This window comes from Cyprinus carpio, chromosome A21 (assembly GCF_018340385.1).
Source record: "Cyprinus carpio isolate SPL01 chromosome A21, ASM1834038v1, whole genome shotgun sequence".
Lineage (NCBI taxonomy): Eukaryota > Metazoa > Chordata > Actinopteri > Cypriniformes > Cyprinidae > Cyprinus > Cyprinus carpio.
Genome location: NC_056592.1, coordinates 4,691,488 through 4,711,690, shown reverse-complemented (window position 1 = coordinate 4,711,690; position 20,203 = coordinate 4,691,488). Strand labels below are relative to the sequence as shown.

General features: G+C 34.8%; 1 protein-coding gene across 1 annotated transcript in view; it reads left to right on the top strand.

Moving 5' to 3' along the window:
* LOC109063119 (high affinity cAMP-specific and IBMX-insensitive 3',5'-cyclic phosphodiesterase 8B-like) overlaps positions 1-20,203 on the top strand; it is a 43,084-nt gene that overhangs the window by 5,471 nt on the left and 17,410 nt on the right. The window contains exons 2-10 of the mRNA XM_042778655.1: positions 12,080-12,136; positions 14,625-14,815; positions 15,902-15,961; positions 16,050-16,107; positions 17,244-17,332; positions 17,432-17,514; positions 18,404-18,567; positions 18,695-18,783; positions 19,107-19,161. Of these exons, the coding sequence (XP_042634589.1) occupies positions 12,080-12,136; positions 14,625-14,815; positions 15,902-15,961; positions 16,050-16,107; positions 17,244-17,332; positions 17,432-17,514; positions 18,404-18,567; positions 18,695-18,783; positions 19,107-19,161 (846 nt within the window). The remainder of the gene's footprint in view (positions 1-12,079; positions 12,137-14,624; positions 14,816-15,901; positions 15,962-16,049; positions 16,108-17,243; positions 17,333-17,431; positions 17,515-18,403; positions 18,568-18,694; positions 18,784-19,106; positions 19,162-20,203) is intronic.

Genomic DNA, 20,203 nt, shown 5'->3' with positions numbered 1-20,203 from the left:
GATCTTACAGGATGGGAACATTGTTTGAAATCAGGGCTTGAAAATGAAAAAAAAAATGATATCGGTTCACTCCGAGCAGAATCAATATTTTAACATTTCTGTTCCTGTGTTATTACCATTCCAAAACCGGTTTGGGTGGAAGAAATACCGGTTAATAGCATTATTTTTTAAAAACAATTTTCTTTGCCTATAATTTGCCTAATAATATTAATAAAGTACAGCATTTTCTTTACTCAAAAAGAAAAGGAAAAAAGAGAGATTTGGTAACAATTTGATAACCCGCTGCGCTGAGTCACAGCCAATACAGCATCATCTTTTCAAGATTTTGGCCAAATGTAGGCTACTAAAAAAAATTTTTAATAATCTATCAACACTTTAAAGACATTAAAGTATTTTTAAGATATATAAAAATGTTTGCTGCATTGTTAAAAAAAAACAACTTGTATAAGATTGCGTTTTGAGAGTGAAAAAAAAAACATAAACATAAAACTTCGCGTTTTATTAGCCCTATTACTTTCGAAATAATGAAGGCTAAAATGCCTGTAGGCTAAAGCAAAATGTTTATGAACATTATAAAAACAGTTCTCCAAAACAAATCCTCTAAAGTTAAGGCTATAAAAACGTCAATCCAAAAACAAATTAAAGGTGAAGCTGATGCCTACCTCTCTCATTCGGCACGAATCCAAATGTTTCCATATTCCCGACGTATCTGGATGCTAAAATATTATTTATTATATAGTGTTTGTACTTTCATCGACATAAAACATCATCCTTCACATCGCCTATATCAGCACAGTGAGACGCGGCCACGCTGAATGCAAAAAAATATTGTACATCGGAGCAGTGTAACTTTTTATTTGTTTCTTTAACTGTATTTTATTTTGATAATGAACAGGCTTCAATATAGCAGCTCTGCTAACAGGCTCTAAACTAAACAGACAGCAAGAGTTAGAATCTTGAGATTATTTATTTTATTAGGATGCTCATATTATATATATATGTAGAATCTCGAGATTAGGTTGCTAAGAGAAGCAGTGCGATATAGCTGTATATAGGCACGGCTGTGATTCGTAGGTAATTTGTGAGTGTAAATGTGTATGTCTGAAGTGACCCTGTTCTCTGTATTTGGTGAGTGGGATATTGCTTTTGCTGTAGCGTTGATGTTGTTTAACACAAGTTATAACTGCTACGCACAGCCAGAGAATCACAATCCTCTGATTTTTATCACATAAGCCCACTCCTAATTTATTACTCTGTCTGTGTCATCAGACATCTTATTGTCTCTGTTTATCTACTAATGACCATCTGTTTCCCCCTCAACCAGCTCTCTCTCCTCTCTTCTGTCTCTCTCACATTCTGGTTGTTATTAATATCCACTGAACAGAGACTCCATCCCTGGGACCTGTGTGCAGTTTCACCCTTAATGAACCAAACACAGAGAAAGTGAAGATGGAAAACCAGACCTTAGAATTTTCCTTTTTTCATTTTTTTTTTTTTTTTTTATAATTTAAGGTTAGTACCTTTATTAAAATCTCATTAATGGGATGGAATGGAATGATAATTATGATTTCTTTCACCTGGAGAAATTTATTATTTTGGAAAATGTGTGGTGCAAAAAAATGAAAATTTTAATTTTCTGTGTTGAGAAAATTCATGGAAAGTAGTTAAAATGTTTCTAATGCATTCAAGACATACGTCGATAGATGCATGTCATCTTATTGGCTGGATTAGAAATTGCTCTATGTGAGTACAATATTTATAAAATTCTTTTCTAGCAATTACAAACAACTAGAAAGTAGGGCTGGGCGATATGGGCAAAAATTCATATCTCTGTATTTTTGCCCGATATACGGGTACAATATTTATAAAATTCTTTTCTAGCAATTACAAACAACGGATTTAAAAAAAAAATTTTTTGGATTAAAAAATTTTTTTTAATATATATATATTTCACTTACCGCCCAATGTTGTCCAACAAAACGATACATATTAAACACTATGAAAACAAATAAAGTGAATGTAACCATGTAAAAAAGGGTTAAATTTTCTAACCATATCTCTGTATTTTTGCCCGATATACGGAATAATAATAATGCGGAAGTTAAATTCACCAAACTAGAGTTTGATTATGCCATTCAATTACTTTACAGTCAGTGCTATCACAAAAATAGACTTACTTCTAGGTATAAAATTCTACATGTCACATTTATTGTCCAACTACAGATATTCCAGCTAAATGTATATTTTAGTCAGAATTATTGCACGCCTATTTAATTGAGCGTCTGTCTGTTTGATCTTAAAATGGCATTGTTCTAACTCTGTCTGTTTGGCGCGCATCGTTCATTGAAGTCTGTGAAGTTTAGCAGAGAATCCCAAAGCAGAAGGCTTATGCACTTCTGACAGAAAAAATTTAATATTTCCATGGCTTTCTAACATTTACAGATGGAGAATATATCTGTGAAATGTAAGTTATGCATTCAGGAAGACGCATTAAACAGCGTGAGTAGTCTAGTGTCTCTGTCAGCGGCACACGCAGCCTTTCTGTCTGAGCATATGACGTGCCGAGCCGCTTAAACTAATATGCCAAACGAAACTATAAATTATGTCTTACCAGTTTTTAAAGGCCTTAATATGAAGCTTCACACATGTTCAGAACAAATTGGATTATGCTCTTTCTCCGCAGCAGCTCAGTCTGTGTCCTCCGCTGTATTTTCAGATGCGCTCGTATCAAACTACTGTATATCGATATAAACGGTATTGCCTCATATCGAATCGCTTATAAAGAGAATATCGATATATCGTTAAAAACTCTATATACTGCCCAGCCCTACTAGAAAGTCATGAAAAGGTATGATTTATAGATTTACAACAGATAGATTTATTTTTAGGTACCATTTTGAAGATTTATAGATTTTCGTTGTTTACTTTCGTTTTATATGGCTCGGGGTGAATTTGTGTGCTTTTCGACCTTTCTGTGTTGTGTTCTGGTTGCCTAGCTGTGCATGTTGACTTACAGCTTCAGGAAGATGAACTGATTATTCTCTAGATAAGATGGCTTTCAGCTGGTAAGCTATATATTCATAGATAACACTCTGTTTTATGAGGTTATTTAGAGCCCATTTTAGAGGAACTCTTGAGGAAAAAAAAAAATCATATTATTTTAATTTTAATATTGTATTTTTGATTTTTATTTTATTTTTTTTGTGTAGGTATTATCTTATATTATTTTATTATATGTTATATTCAGTTCATTAACCCACTTGGTTTGTGGTCTTGTTTCTTTGAACCCTTAATGAATGTAGAATGAAGTTGTACAATGATTTCCTCGATTGACATCAAGTAATACATTTTGAGAACTGATTGAATGAATCATCCAAAAGGTATCTTAAAACTGTATATTGTTACACATTCCAGCACGGTGTGATTTTAAACCCAGCTAACAAAAATATGTTCCAAGAAGGTTTTGTTAATGTTCCCATTAAATTATGAAAATATAATTTCTGAATGTTCTCAGAATATTCATAACGTCCATCCAACGTCATTTTTTTCAGGTCCAGTCAAACAGAAGTGTAGGTTATTTATTTTATTTTATTCTAATAGAAAATGTGAAATGATTTTTTTTTTGTTTTTTGTTGTTTTATTTGAGGTATTGTGTAAGGTGCTTTGTTTTTGCAGTATGCTGTTTTATGTGGTTAAAGATTTTGACTCCTAACCCTAAGGTTGTGGTTTCTAGTCTAGGGCCGGCAATACCACGACTGAGGTGCAGCATCTGCTCCCCGGGCGCCACAACATAAATGGCTGCCCACTGCTCTGTGTTCACTGCTGTGTGTGTGCACTTTGGATGGGTTAAATGCAGAGCACAAATTCTGAGTATGGGTCACCGTACTTGGCTGTATGTCACTTCACTTTCGCTTTTTTTTTTTTTTTTTTAAACACAGATACATCCTCCTTTTTTTCTTGGACATGACCTGGATTTCTAAACTGCCTAAAATGTCCAGTTTGGCTTTGTTTTCAAGGCTTGCTGAAAAGTTGTTTGACCAATAGCATGCGGGCAATGCACAAAATTCAACCAACACTTTGGATGGGTTAAGTGGGGTGTACAGATAATTTGGATGTGTTTGTTTGGGATGTAAAGTTAATGGGGTGATAGAAGGTGATATTGGAAATTGGAAAAGTTGCTGCTTAAGTTTTTATAATATCAATTTGCATATACTCCAGAATGTTATGAAAAGTGATCAGATGAATTGCATAGTCCTTCTTTGCCATGAAAATTAACTTTATCCCAAAAAAACCTTTCCACTGCATTTCATTGCTGTCATTAAAGGACCTGCATGAGATCATTTCAGTAATCATCTTGTTTAACTCAGGTGAGAATGTTGACGAGCACAAGGCTGGAGATCATTATGTCAGGCTGATTGGGGTAGAATGGCAGACTTGACATGTTTAAAAGGAGAGTGATGCTTGAAATAATTGTTCTTCCATTGTTAACCATGGTGACCTGCAAAGAAACGCGTGCAGCCATCATTGCGTTGCATAAAAATGGCTTCACAGGCAAGGATATTGTGGCTACTAAGATTGCACCTAAATCAACAATTTATAGGTTCATCAAGAACTTCAAGGAAAGAGGTTCAATTCTTGTAAAGAAGGCTTCAGGGCGTCCAAGAAAGTCCAGCAAGCGTCAGGATCGTCTCCTAAAGAGGATTCAGCTGCGGGATCGGAGTGCCACCAGTGCAGAACTTGCTCAGGAATGGCAGCAGGCAGGTGTGAGCGCATCTGCACGCACAGTGAGGCGAAGACTTTTGGAAGATGGCCTGGTGTCAAGAAGGGCAGCAAAGAAGCCACTTCTCTCCAAAAAAAAAACATCAGGGGGACAGATTGATCTTCTGCAAAAAGTATAGTGAATGGACTGCTGAGGACTGGGGCAAAGTCATATTCTCCGATGAAGCCCCTTTCCGATTGTTTGGGGCATCTGGAAAAAGGCTTGTCCGGAGAAGAATGAAAAGGTGAGCGCTACCATCAGTCCTGTGTCATGCCAACAGTAAAGCATCCTGACACCATTCATGTGTGAGGTTGCTTCTCATCCAAGGGAGTGGGCTCACTCACAATTCTGCCCAAAAACACAGCCATGAATAAAGAATGGTACCAAAACACCCTCCAACAGCAACTCTCTTCCAACAATCCAACAACAGTTTGGTGAAGAACAATGCATTTTCCAGCACGATGGAGCACTGTGCCATAAGGAAAAAGTGATAACTAAGTGGCTCGGAGACCAGAATGTTGAAATTTAGAATGTCTTAATCCCATTGAGAACTTGTGGTCAATCCTCAAGAGGCGGGTGGAAAAACAAAAACCCACTAATTCTGACAAACTCCAAGAAGTTATTATGAAAGAATGGGTCTCCTATCAGTCAGGATTTGGCCCAGAAGTTGATTGAGAGCATGCCCAGTCGAATTGCAGAGGTCCTGAAAAAGAAGGGCCAACACTGCAAATACTGACTCTTTGCATAAATGTCATGTAATTGTCGATAAAAGCCTTTGAAACTTATGAAGTGCTTGTAATTATATTTCAGTACATCACAGAAACAACTGAAACAAAGATCTAAAAGCAGTTTAGCAGCAAACTTTTTGAAAACTAATATTTATGTAATTCTCAAAACTTTTGGCCACGACTGTATGTGTAATGTCTGAAATCAAACTAGAAATCCTGGACCAGGATATAAGGCCACACTAACAGTGATTTCACTTAAGTATCCATGGCATTTCATGTGGTTTAACCGTTAAACTGTGGTCACCATGTAAGAGCTATGGTAACTTTTTATTACAGATGTGCTTGTTGTGTTGGTCACACTCATATATATTTGACTTTTTGTTACTGTCAGTGAGTGGAAAAGGGATCTTTGGATGATTACTTAACTACTCTGTACTGATGGAGAGTGCAGATAAAAGCAGCACACTGCATCACACGCAGTCTTAAGATCACAGTCATACATTTGTGTGCATACATCGTGTAACCTCCTTCGGTGTGTGTGTGTGTGTGTTTACTTATCTACACTTTGTAGCCAAATTTATCCACAGATGTGAGCTTGATTTGACAAAACGGTCTTTTAGAAATAGTCCTTATATATAAATTATTATCATTTCATTGAATTATTCCATTCCATATATATATATATATATATATTTTTGAGATGTGGGTTCTTTGGAAATAGTCATTTTATATTAATTGTTATTATTTTTAACTTTTTATTCATCAAAGTATCCTGAAAAAAGTATCACAGGTTCCAAAAAATAAAAAAAGCTGCTCAACAGTTACCAGCACTGATTATAATGATTTTAGTGTGATTTCTGAATGTTAGTGTGATTTCTGAAGGATCATGCGACACTGACGACTGGCAGCTTTGCTTTACAGGAATAAATTTGAAACTTTGAAAAAATTATTTTTACATAATAAATGTATATTAAAATAGAAAAAAAAATATTTTACATTATAATATTTCACAATATTAAATGTATATTAAAATAGAAAAAAAAAACTCCTAAAAAAAAAAAAAATTTATGATGTTTTGATTATGACTGGTAGTGTATATACATACATATGTTTATTTATTTTGTTGTTTTTTTTATTTTTTTTTTATTTGTTGTGTTTTTTTTTTATATATTTTTTTTTTTTTATTTATAAAATAATTTTAAAGGTTTTTTTTTCTTTTTTTTATTTGAACTGCATTGAATGTAATGCATAGAATATGATGGATTGGTGGTGCTAAATTCAAACTAACCAACAACACAGAGAATATGTTTAGATCAGCCATTTATAGCTTTTATATAAAATGCATGAACTGATGTATTATGATGGATAAGACTACAAACTAAAAAAATATTTTCAAAGTTTTAAATAAAACAAAGGTTATTGATGTGTTTTACAAGAAAATACTTTTTAAGTTTTTCTACTTCTAATTCAGTGTGTTACTTGCCATTTCTTTGTTATTGTTTGAAATTTACTAGCAATTTCAGTGTGTTACTTGCTATTTATTTGTTTTTGTTTTTGATTTAATAGGGTTTTTTGAGTAATTTTTTTTTTATGTGTGGTTGAGGGAGCATTAAATAGATTTTTTTTTTTAAAAATGGCACTGAAGACATTTATAAAATTAAAAAAATATATATATATATTTCAAATAAATACTTTTCTTTTGAACTTTTTTTATTCATCAAAGAATCCTGAGAAAAAAAAAAAGTATGATCACAGTTTCCTGACCATGTTTGCATGAGAATGTGCTTTGATTCTAGCATCTCCAGGTCATCCAGGGGTTAACTGGACAGAAACACTATCTAGGTGATATCTTATGTAATGTGATAAGTAAATCTGAATCAATACAGCCGCAGCGCTGCCGCTTGCCTACAGTCATCTAGGGGTTCTAAATATAGCGGGGATCATATTTTATGGTGACCCCGTACTCTGTGAAGGAAGGCCTTTGTTCTTCATGTGGTTTTATGTTTCTCTCTTTGTGTGTTTACTTTGTTGTCCTCAATAAAAGCACATGACTGAGTCAAAACACACTCAGTGTGCTAGGAAGAGGAACACACCACGAGAGAAAGAGAGAGAGACTCGGGATGCTTGAAAATACAGGAGATGAAAGAGGTCAAGATAAGATTTAGATGACAAAAGTAACTTAATCATATCTAGAAATGCAGCGATGTAATTATTATAAGCATTGCTCTTCTCAAATGTAAATCTGTGAAGGACCAGTTTGTTTGGATTGCATTTTAAATGTTATTTTATGACAGTTATACAAAAAATATGGTAAAATGTTTTCAGATATATTTTGTTGTTTTTGTGTAAAGTAAAATATAAAAATATTTATATTATATATATTTATTGTATACACTACACTTTGGGGATTTTTTAAAAGACATTAATACATTTATTCAATGTAGGTGCATTAAATTGATAAAAAGTGACAGTACACACATCTATAATGTTATTTTAAAAAAACTATTTTGAATAAATGCTGTTCTTTTGAACTTTTTATTCATCAAATTATCCTGAGAAAAAAAGGGGGGCATTTTATGCCTTTATTTTGATAGGACAGGAACCAAAGTGGGGACAGAGAACTGCACAGGTCTTTTATCCTGGAGAGATCTGTAGCATGATGCAGCATCAGAAGAGCTGAAATCCATGGTCTCTCTTTGAAGAGGGACTGAAATGAAGCGTGTTGGGTCATTTAAAGATAATTAAGCGACATTTGAAGGAGTAAAATGCTTGGTTTGTTTATTGACACAGCCATCAAAAGCTGTATGATCTCTGTATCACCACTGACCATCACATTATTTTGCTGCATTCGTCATTTCCTAAAGGTGAAGTGTGTCATGTATATGTAAATATTCTACCTCAGTTTAATGTGCAGAGGAAACTAAAAGTAAACTATTGGCAGGTTAATTTCTAATGAGTGTAAACAGTGTGGTTCTGTGGTATTTTTACAAACACTATGGTCAACTTCTGGTTCATCCAGTGATGTGAGTTTGGGACATGCAGGATGACCTGGAAGGAGTGTTTGGGAAACCTGTTTTTAGACTTCAGACGTGATTTTTTCCTCCGAGGTAAAAACATGAAGTCCATAGTAAATATGTGCTATTACTTGATCAGATTGCTATAAATTATCAGATTTTTTCCCTGGTAGATAATAAAATGGGCAGAAAAATCCTACAGACTTTTTAGGCCAGCATGGCACTACTCAGAATACTCTAGCAACTGCCAAGCAATACCCTGGCAATTTAGGCTAGTGTGGCTGAATTTTGAGGACTAATGACTTTTTTTCTTTTAAAAGTTATTGCAATTGACCTTTCACCGGGAGTTTAATTGGCAGGCGATCTGACCAATCATAATGCAGAATCTGCCATTTTGTCCCTTAAACAAACCAGACATGAGAGTAGATAAATGTCGGTGGACTTAAAAAAAATGGTGTGTATTGATGTCTTTCCAAACTTGAAACAAGATTTCTTCTGATGTTCAGTCATATTTATTTCGTGCTGTAACTAGTAAAGAGGGAGAGATGATCAATTCATGTGCCGCTTGAACTGAGGCGCTACAGTGATCTGTCACGACACATTAAACGGGTCATATGATGTTGCTAAAAAAAGAACAATATTTTTTGTATTTAGTGTAATGAAATGTTTTTGTGGTTTAAGGTTCAAAAAATTAATTATTTTCCACATACTGTATATTATTGTTTCTCTTCTATGCCCTGCCTTTCTAAAAACGCATCGATTTTTACAAAGCTCATCATTCTGAAAAGCGAGGTGTGCTCTTGACCAGCTATCCAGTGCGTTGTGATTGGCCGAATACCTCAAGCGTGTGACGGAAATGTTACGCCCCTTAACATACTGAGATGCCGTGTGTTCCGGTGTTCTGATGAATTGTGCTACCCTGTCAGATTTTGCTACCTCCCTTTAAAACAGATTGTAGCATAATTCGATAGCAAAGTACTACCTATCAAATTTTGCTTCCAGCATGATATTAATAATGTGTGAGGCTTTATTAACACGTACACCTACCTCAACCCTAAACCTACCCTTACAGTAGGATAAATACAGTGTTGGAAGCATAATCTGATAGGTAACATTATTGATCAGAACACCGGCAGTGTGACGAGACAAAAACAATAAAACCCATTATAAATGAGACATTTGTTGCATCCAGTGTGGACATAATTACAGATTATAATGACTTATACTGTCTTTTTATGCGTTGCACTTCATCGCGCCACGTAAACATAAAACCATGACTGCATTTGTGATCTGAGAAACGACAAACAACAAGCTCTACTCTACACTGCTCAAAACTCACGTTTGAATCATCAGTGGCAAATTCTTTAAATATGAAAACGTACTTACAGGCTGTGAGTCAGAACAGAAGGTATTGTAGGCTACTCTCCCAGGTTCAGGAAACAGTCCTCCGTAAAATGTGCTGCACACACTTGAATATTTGGGTTGAACTGTTCTGGAACAGTGTTGAAATACAACTTAACCACAGATTTCTAGCCATGTCCTCTTTTGGAAGGCCAAAGAAAGTATTTTCACTCTCGCAACAAAACACAGCATCTCCACAACAGGGTGGTGGCAACAATACTACAGCAAGAATAAAAGTTACGCCTTCTTTCTTTGTGTGAACATTTGGGTGGTGTTATGCAAATCTTCCTACACAGTAAAGTAGACATGTGGGCGTGTTTAAACGAGGCGTTTTAGGAGGGCGTGGATTAGTCTTAACTTTTATAAAGAATATCTCTTTGGGTTAGAGACTTTAGTCTTTGCAACTTTAGGGACCTTATCTATTCATGAACAGCTTGTAACACTAAATTGAAAGGAAAACTTGAAATTGCATCATACGGACCCTTTAAAGAGCCACAAAATAGCAGTTATTTTTTTATACCTGAAGTAACCTGCTCTGTCTTGTATGTGGGCGCGTTGTCAATTTCCTCTTTTCTATGCAATGTATTTTTCACTGCAGGAGAACATAATGTGTGGCGTGAGTGCGCCGTGGCTTGTCGGCTGTGGCAACAGTAACGAATGGGGGATGGGTTTTAGCGAAGGATCAAATTCTATTTGATGCAGTTATTGGTGCACAACTTATGCAAATCACCTATAATATTCATTAAAATACATATTTTTGTTAATGGTAGAACCGTGGTATTCTTTGAAGTATCTCAGAGTATAATGTAAATTCCATGACATAATTATGGTAGTTTTTCATGCTGTGTATCAAAATACCACAATATTAAATGATTTTACCTTGGTAATGCCACAATGCCTTTTTGTTTCAGGTGTTTTGTGCTTTTCACATTAATTGCACATTAGTCTCAATAAATTTAAAGCAACTGGTTGAAGTTGAATATATGTGTAAAACAAAAGTACATTTTTGACATGAACCAAAAAAAAAAAAAATTAATGTTTTTGTCAGGGTCTGTGAAGGAACACTAGATTGCTGGTCAACTAAAGTACATGCAGAGATTCAGTGTTTTACTGCGTGTGATAATTGTAGAGTAATTGCATTTGTTGAAACTGTAATTGCATATCTGCAGCTGTAAAGATTGTGATTGTGTTATGACTGTTGGACTGTCCAATTAAACACATCCCAGATCTGAGTTTGTGGTGGGTGTGTGTGTGTGTGTGTGTGTGTGTGTGTGTGTGTGTGTGTGTGGGTGTGTGTGTGTGTGTGTGTGTGTGTGTGTGTGTGTGTGTGTAGTCACAGGAATAGAAGCTCTTGACTCTAGATGGCCTCTCAACAGTAAAAATTAACATAAAACAGGCAGATGACCAAAGCAAATTCATGCTGTGCTATTTACACAAGAGCCAGAGTGAGTTGCTTCTCAAGTAAATTGATTTTATTTTAATGTTTATATCTTTTTACTGGAAAACAAGACAGTGGAGTGCATCTAAATATCTTTACTCATCTCTTTTTTCTTGGCAAAATTAAATGTGCATTACATATGCTGCTTTTATAGTGATTATGATCCGTATTTAGCCTGAAGGCTTTTTGTGCATGTGTGTGTGAGTGTGTGATTCTTGCTGAGAGGCTTATGTGTAGTGTTAAAGTGGATGACGCAGGAAGCTTTGAGCCACCTGCTCTCTGTCATTGCAACAATATTGCTGTACCATTTGGACAACTCGGTAAAAACCAGCCTTTTTTGCAATGTGTATCATATCTGACGAAGCATTCGAGCTGTTAAAACGGCGTTTGAAACAATTTGACAATAGGAATATGGATAGTCCTGTTTAAATCAGCTGAATAACACACTTGGATTGGAGTTCGTGCTGATTAGGACGGCTACATTTGCCATCATTAATTCAGCCTGTGAAACATTATTTCTTCAGTGGACTAATTTTGTTTGTCTTGTTTAGTTTGCATAAATGGTTGAATTCTTGGACATACAAGCACATGTACAAACAGTATGTGATTAAAAACAGGACAGGCATGTCAGAATGTTGCTTCAAGGCTCTGAGATGGTAAGACCAGGTGCATTCTTGATTTTGTTTCCTTTTTAACCTCATTTCAATGAAACATACTTGTTTCTCTTGATCACTCGCAGGTGTCTGCAGCAGAAGAGCGTTTGGGGCCAATGCGACTGACCCAGGAGCCCATTCAGGTACAGTGCTGTTTAGTCATTAAAGTTGAAAGTTGAGTTGGTACCATTTTTGAAGTCTCTTATGCTCACCAAGGCTGCATTTATTTGATCGAAAATACAGTAATAATGTGAAATATTATTACAATTTAATATAGCTGTTTTTTTTTATTATTATTTGAATATACTTTAAAATGAAATTTATTCCTGTGATGCAAAGCTGAATTTTCAGCATAATTACTTCAGTCTTCAGTATCACATGAATTGCTGATTTGCCTTTTTAAAAACCGTTTTTATTATCAGTGTTGAAAACAGTTCTGCTGCTTTATTTTTTGTGGAAGCTGTGATACAAAGTTATTTGAAATATAATTTTTTTTTTCAATAACTAATATAAATGTCCTTACTGTCACTTTTGATCAATTTAATGTGTACTTGCTGAATAAAAGCATTAGTTTCTTTAAAAAAAAAAAATCTTACTGAGCCCAAACTTTTGAATGGTAGTGTATTTATTGGCCCTTTAAGTGTTTGTCTTGTTGGCTTTGATCTGGTTAATGATCTGGGCCGAGTAAATGAAAGGTGCACGTTTAATTGGCTAATTACTGAGTTTGTATCCATGTTATCATTGTGCGAGGCACTAAACCTCTGGTTGCTTTAAGAGAATGATTAATTAGTGTGCTATAAATTGCTTTAAATGAAAAGAATATGTTCTTTGACTTTATTTAAATTAATCTACCAAATTTGGACCAATTTGAGATTCGGCATTGGCCAAAAATCATGTAGAAGTGACGAGCAGCAGGAGAAGTGTTACCTACAGAATCTACTGATTCTAAACACTTTTAACACGTGAACACTGAGGTTTTGTTTGATTTCAGTAATTTGTTTGCATTAAAGAGTTAGTTCATTTACATTTACATTTATGCATTTAGCAGACGCTTTTATCCAAAGCGACTTACAGTGCATTCAGGCTAACATTTTTTTTTTTTTTGACCTAACATGTGTTCCCTGGGAATTAAACCCACAACCTTTTGCGCTGCTAATGCAATGCTCTACCACTGAGCCACAGGAACACAGGAAATGGAATTTATGTCATTTAAATCATTTACTCACCCTCATGTCATTCCAACCCCATAAGACTTTAGTTAATATAAAAACAAATTAAGATTTCTCCATTGAAAGACCGAAACTTTAAAGATCATACAATATAAAGTTTATGGGCTTTAATACTTAATTGCTGGTCATTATGAAACTATGTAGGCTAGTGATGCATTATGATTCTCATAGTCCCTGCAGTAATGCATTTTGGAATGTCACTGTGACATCATAGTGCATCACTACAGGATTCTTTTTAGTGGTGTTTTGATCTCACATGTGCTGCACAGCGATATAATGATACTGTGACATCACAAAGCATTACTGTCATTCATTGCTGCATTGTCCTGCATTTCTACACTATGGCCAGTGAGTGAAGGCACATAAAGACCTCTTAACATGGACTCATGACCCCAGGGATAAACTTGAGATGTCTCAAAGGATTGACACAGAGATTATCCTGTGTGTGTGTGTGTGTGTGTGTGTGTGTGTGTGTGTGTGTGTGTGTGTGTGTGTGTGTGTGTGTGTGTGTGTGTGTGTGTGTGTGTGTGTGTGCATTTGCATGTGTGTGTATGAGTGTGTCGTATTAGTTGGAATTATGGTTCACTAAAAGTGCAATTGTGAAATAGAAAATGTGTGTATTGTTAACCTAATGACTGTCTGCCGCTTGTCAGTCACTGTGAATTGAGGCTGGTTATGTAAAGTCTGACTCTCTTCAGAGTCCAATGTGCCTGATGTATCTGGGGGAAATCAATCAAGATTGATTTTACAAATGAATCACCTGTCATTTCTCGGGTCGTATGAAATTGAATTGACTTTAATCCACCCACACACACATTGTCCGAGTTCCAGTGTTATTTTAGTATTGCTGATATACTATAAGACACCAAATCCGACAATACAGCGTACAGGTTACTGCAATCAGTTACTTCGATTTGATGACCCTGCTGTACCTCTGTCTGTTCAAATCAGAGCAATATGCTTTCTAAGATATAAAATAGAGGAGGTTACGCACCACCAGACTGAATTTGGGTAACATTTAAAGTCATTCTGTGTGAAATAAAGGGGGGGTAACCGATTTCAGTAACCTGTTAAACTGCTTTGTTGGATTTGGTGACTGTGCTATATATCTGTAGTTTTTCACATTTCTGATACCTGTGAAAAAGTGTGAGTAGAAATATGTTTGAAAAGGAGTCTGAGAGCGGGTGAGGTCATTCTGCCCCCTGTAGGTGGACGTGTGACACTGCACAGCAGGCCTCCTGAGCGAGGTAGCGGTGACAGGCGTCCAGAACGACCTGGGCCATGTGGAATTTCACATCGCAGCTCCATGGTTACACAACGCTGACCGGGATGAAAGACGGTTGACCTTTCACACGCACCCACCAACAGCACCTCACTCTCTCTCCGTCTCTGTCTCGCTCAGGTGTTACTGGTCTTTGCTAAAGAGGACAGTCAGAGCGATGCCTTCTGGTGGGCGTGTGAGCGGGCGGGGTTCAGGTGTAACATCGCACGAACACCTGAGTCTGCGGTGGAGTGTTTCCTGGATAAACATCATGAGATCGTCATCATTGATGGCCGGCACTCACGGTACTTTGAGGCTGATGCCGTCTGCCGGTGGGTACAACCAAACCATCCATCATCTGTCTCTCGCTCATTTCTCTTCATCTTTTATACACGGTTAGATGGAAATTTTAGCACCGTCATAGTGGCAGGATGGGAAATTAATTTTTTTAGCCACAATAGCCTGTTTTCTGCTGTTCAGTTATATACAATAACTCACAATGTAAATAAAATTGTTTTTACAAAATTCCAAATTCAATTTGATATTGATTTATAAGTTCATTGATTCATTTGGGTAAATTTCAGTTATAATGTGTATTATTCTTACACTACTGTTTAAAAGTTTAATATAAATTTTTACAGTTATTTTAATTCATAATAAGAAGAAATCAGCATATTAGAATGATTTCTGAAGGATCATGTGACACTGAAGACTTCAGTAATGACTTCTAAATATTCATCTTTGCATCAAAGGAATAAATTACTTATTAAAATAGAAAACATTTATTTTTAATTTTAGAAATGTTTCACAATATTACTGTTTTTACTGTATTTTTGATCAAATAAATGCAGAGTTGGTGAGAATATGAGATTTTCAAAAAGATGAAAAAATCTTACCAACCCTAAGCTTCTGAATGGTATTGTATGAAATACTGAAAGACAGGGCAGTGTTTCAGACTGATTCAAACCATTTTCAGACCTTTTTGAATCATGCATTAAAAGATCTGACTCGTAAGATTCATTCATTTCAGGAATCGTGCAACACTGGTGTAGTGAAATGTTTTTGATTCACTAAAAAGAATCAGTTCATGAGAATCATTTTTAAGTGAATCTTTAAGACCAGGTTACCCACCACAGTGGCCTGCAGGTAAATAAGCTAAAATTACTCTCCACTGTGGAGGAAGTGGCCTGCATTTGGCTGGTTGCAGGTGTTAATTTCCCATCCTGCACAGAGGCTTAAATCCATGTGCGCACACACATACTCAAAGCTGGCAACTCTCTGCCAAATCTAGTAGATGCCAAATCATTTTATTCCCAGTGGATGTCTATGCGTGTGAGTGAGAGAATGTGTACAAGATACTTGATTTCACTGCCATGATGAAATCAGAAATTTATGTTATCGTATGTGTTTTTAAACAGGATGATTCGAGCAACCAAGCCTTCTGAACACACTGTTATTTTAGCAGTGATGCCACAAACGTAAGACCTCAGAGAACACTTTTATCTATTATCCATGTGCTACGGTTGTCCATCATGTTCCTCCTACTGATCTTTCTCTCTCTTCCAGTCCCTCAGATCAGGAGGAACCATCTGTCCTTCCTCTTCTCTCTGCTGGCTTCTCCAGAGTGAGTATGTTACACTAAAACAGGAATGTTTGCTCCACTACATGGGGGCGGGGCTGAACATGAGTTTGGGCGTGTCCTGTTCAGATTAAGATGAACCAAACAGTTCTTATTAAAGTTTTTTAAAGTCATATTTTGTTAGTGGGTTGATTACCACAGAAAATTATTTAGAAAACCAAAACTTTAAAGTAATGCATTTCAAGTAGTGCTTTATTCCATTTCTGTTTATAGCCTACTTGCTGAATGACACAGGTAGCTAAATATTACATTTATTATAATGGGTTTAAGATTGTTTTTAGTTCACTTAAATTAGAAGTTGTTATTTTTTTTTTTTAAAGTCTACTAAATGTTAAAATTGATAGCTCTCAATTATACTGTAATTTTGAATGGCTATAGTCAATGGTTAAATATTAGAGGGGAAAAACGATTTCATATAGACATTAGTAGTAATGGTATCAGTGATACTCACCTTAAGTCATAAAAAGATGCCATTAAACAAATATTAAAAACTTACTGTCCTTATGTTGTTTCTACATTAATTTGAAAGATAGAATGTGAAATTAGTGCAATATAAAAGTATATTTAAAAACAAAAGTTAGGTGGGATTAATTGTGATTAATTTCAGAAAAAAATGTGCGATTAATTAAATTTTTTAATTGATTGACAGCAGTAATGTGTGTGTGTGTGTGTGTGTAATTATAATTATTTTTACATACACATGTATGTGTGTGTGTGTGTATGTGTATATATATATATATGATATATGAGTATATATGTATATATATTATGTATATATGTGTATATATGTATATATGTGTGTGTGTGTATGTGTATATATATATATATATATATATAATATTCAACATTTTTTTTTTTATGTTTATATATATATACACACACACACACATACCATGTTTATCAGCTTTAGTTTTGTATTTTAACATTTATCCCAGTGCAATGCTGTGTCCCATAGACTTCCCAAATGATTTTTAATATAAATATCCAGAGCAGATCATTTTGTTTACTGATCCCTGTGGAAAAAATCTGGACTCAACTTCAGCATGCATTGCAAACAAGGCCATTATGTGAACTGTGTGATGTATGCCGTGCTGTATAATATGTCTCTCTCTGTCTTACAGAGGTACCTGGAGAACAGCAGTGTGTCAGTCTGTTATAATGAGTTAATCCAGTTAGAACACGGAGAGGTTCGAGCTCAGTTCAAACTGAGGTAAGTCTAAAGCCTAAGCAAACAAGATGTTCAATGAAGACGCTGCAGTGAGACGGTCGCTGGAGGCTTCATTATTTGTTTGTGTTTCTGTTATTGCAGGGCTTGTAACTCAGTTTTTACCGCATTAGAACAGTGTCAGGAAGCCGTGGAGATCAGCAGTGAAGATCATGTCATACAAGTGAGTTTTGGGATCCAAATGGATCGTCCCACTGGGATTTGGTTAAATTTTTATTCAAAACAACATCCTTACAAGGACTACTGCCTGGATGTAACGCAGTAGAGTTGAGATTGTCACACACTAGGACAGCTCACAGGTATCACACACTTCACATTCAGTTCAAGGTGGCAATCCAAAACACTTCATCTAATCACCAAATTGGCAAAACTTTAAGGTTTGTGCTTCGACACAATGCTGCGTTTCTCGTCTGGTGTGTGACCATCTTCAGTGTCTGCGAATAGAGAACAGTAAATGGCCTAAAACAAAAGTGAAAATACTTAATTTTCATGTATTTGATTTTCATAAGATGAAAGTTTCTAAATACCAAATGATTTAATGTAAGCTTGTCACAATCATCACATTTTGCCCCTGAATAATTGTCATACAAGTAATTGGGATTAACAGGATTAATAATAGGTCTTTTTTATGTCACTTGTAATATTTATTCACATTGAATATTTGTTTTTAAACAAAAAAGAAGATGAATATTCTAAATATTAAAATATTTTAAATTAATATAACAAAAATAAAGATGAATATTCAATCTTATTATTTTTAGTATCAGTACTTATTTTATTTTTTTTTTTTTTTTTTAGTAGTGTAGTACCCTGATTTCATCAATTATGCATTTTTCAGTAATATTATTAAACTTGAGCATTCATTTGACATGAAGGATTTCTACCGTGATTATGATTTATTATACCACATTTATGCATTTTAAACAGTCCTTTTGTCAGTGAACTCTGAGTACAAATTTTTGATACAATGAAAATACAAATGCAAATGTAAGAGAATTTATCTCTGTATGCAGCAAAAAAATACTTACAAATGATGTTTTATTTCTCTTATGAGAGAATTGTTATCTGTGTATCGCAGGTATGTAAATACGGTATTTGTAATGTTTTTGGTTTATCATAGAGGCGAACTGATCGGTAAAGAGTTGACCGAACTGCCCAAGAGTGAGAAGAACAGCGCCGACCTGCTGGACACCATCAACACCTGCATCAAGAAAGGAAAGGTTAGTCGTCATAATATTAGACCATGTTTGACTTTGGTTACGGCATCTTTTACAAGCCGAAACAGTAGTTATCATTAATTTGATTATTAACCGATTTTTTTCAATATGTATGTGTTTGTTTGCTTAGGAATGGCAGGGGATCTATTTCTCACGGAGGAAGTCAGGGGACAGTATTCAGCAATATGTCAGAATCACTCCTGTGATTGGCCAGGGAGGGTGAGTCACATGATCATAAAAAAAAAATTCTGAAACTTCAAATGAATTAAATTGTATAATATTTAATTTTAGAATGTTATATTTTATTATTTAATTTTAAATTAATGTTTAGTAATAATAACTATTTTAATTTAAAAAATAATTATAATAAATATATTTAATATATTATCTGTAATATATAAATAATATAATAAAATGCATATTTTATTAAATAATCATTTTTATTAAATACTACGAATAATATATAATACTGCTGCTATCATTGGTGGTTTTATTACATGTACAAATTAGCTAGAAAAAAAATAAATTTCCTTACCTTCTAGAAAAATCCGGCATTTTGTGTCCATCAAGAGGCCTTACAGTGACAACCACAGACAGGTACATTTCTTATTTGCTTTTCCAGGTGATATTTTCATGTGAGACTTTAGTTTTAATCAGTGAGTATCAAATAAATGTTGACCAGGTTTAATGTTCATCTATTAATAGGGCTCTCAAATTAGCACCAAAGCTTAAAGTGTGCAAGGCTCACAGGGACAGCAGTGGGCAGAAATGTTAGCTACATTAAAGCATCCATCATGACAGGCCAGCGTCAGAGAGCCAGGCGGGCGTCAGGTTATTAATAACCCTCCACAGGCTCAGGTCTAAACCCTGCTGTTAGTTCTAGCATTAGCTGGAGCCGCTGATCAGAAAGGAGGGTGAGAAACAGACACACAGATGCGTGTGTGAAATAGCAGTTGCTTTACTCACTGGTGTTAACATTATCATTCCAAAATGTGCCATGCTAACTAACCATACAACTGGTGTCAAAATGCTACAATTAGTAGGCGTGTGTGAAATAGCAGTTGCTTTACTCACTGGTGTTCATATGTGGTTTTGTGAGAATTTGCAAATATACATCTATTCAAAAACAGCGGACTAAAAAAAAATGCGAACAACATTTTCTAGATCAGTGTTTTTGTTTACTTATTCAACAAAAATATCCTTAACACAAGATGCAAATTTTTAAGAAGCGAAAATAATATGGCTTGTTTTCTGAGAATGTAATTTGAATTTTTTTTCTTAGCTTATTAGTATGTTTTTCTTATGTAAAGCATAAACCCCAAAGAATTTTGTTAAATTTTTAAAATGTATTTAAATTTTACATTTATTTAAAACAAGGAAAAACTGCATATACACTGTTCAAAAGACTTAATTTATTAATTATCGTTTTTAAGAAATTAAAATACAAAATTAAATACAAAATATATTTTTAAATATAAAAAATAAGAAATTTTATTCATCAAGGGTGGATTAAATTGATCAAAGGTGACATTAAAGACATTAATGTTATAAAACATTTTTATTCTGATAAATGTTTCTATTCATCAAAGACTTTTGTGAATGCATCAGTTTCCACAAAAGTATTAAGCAGCACAACTGT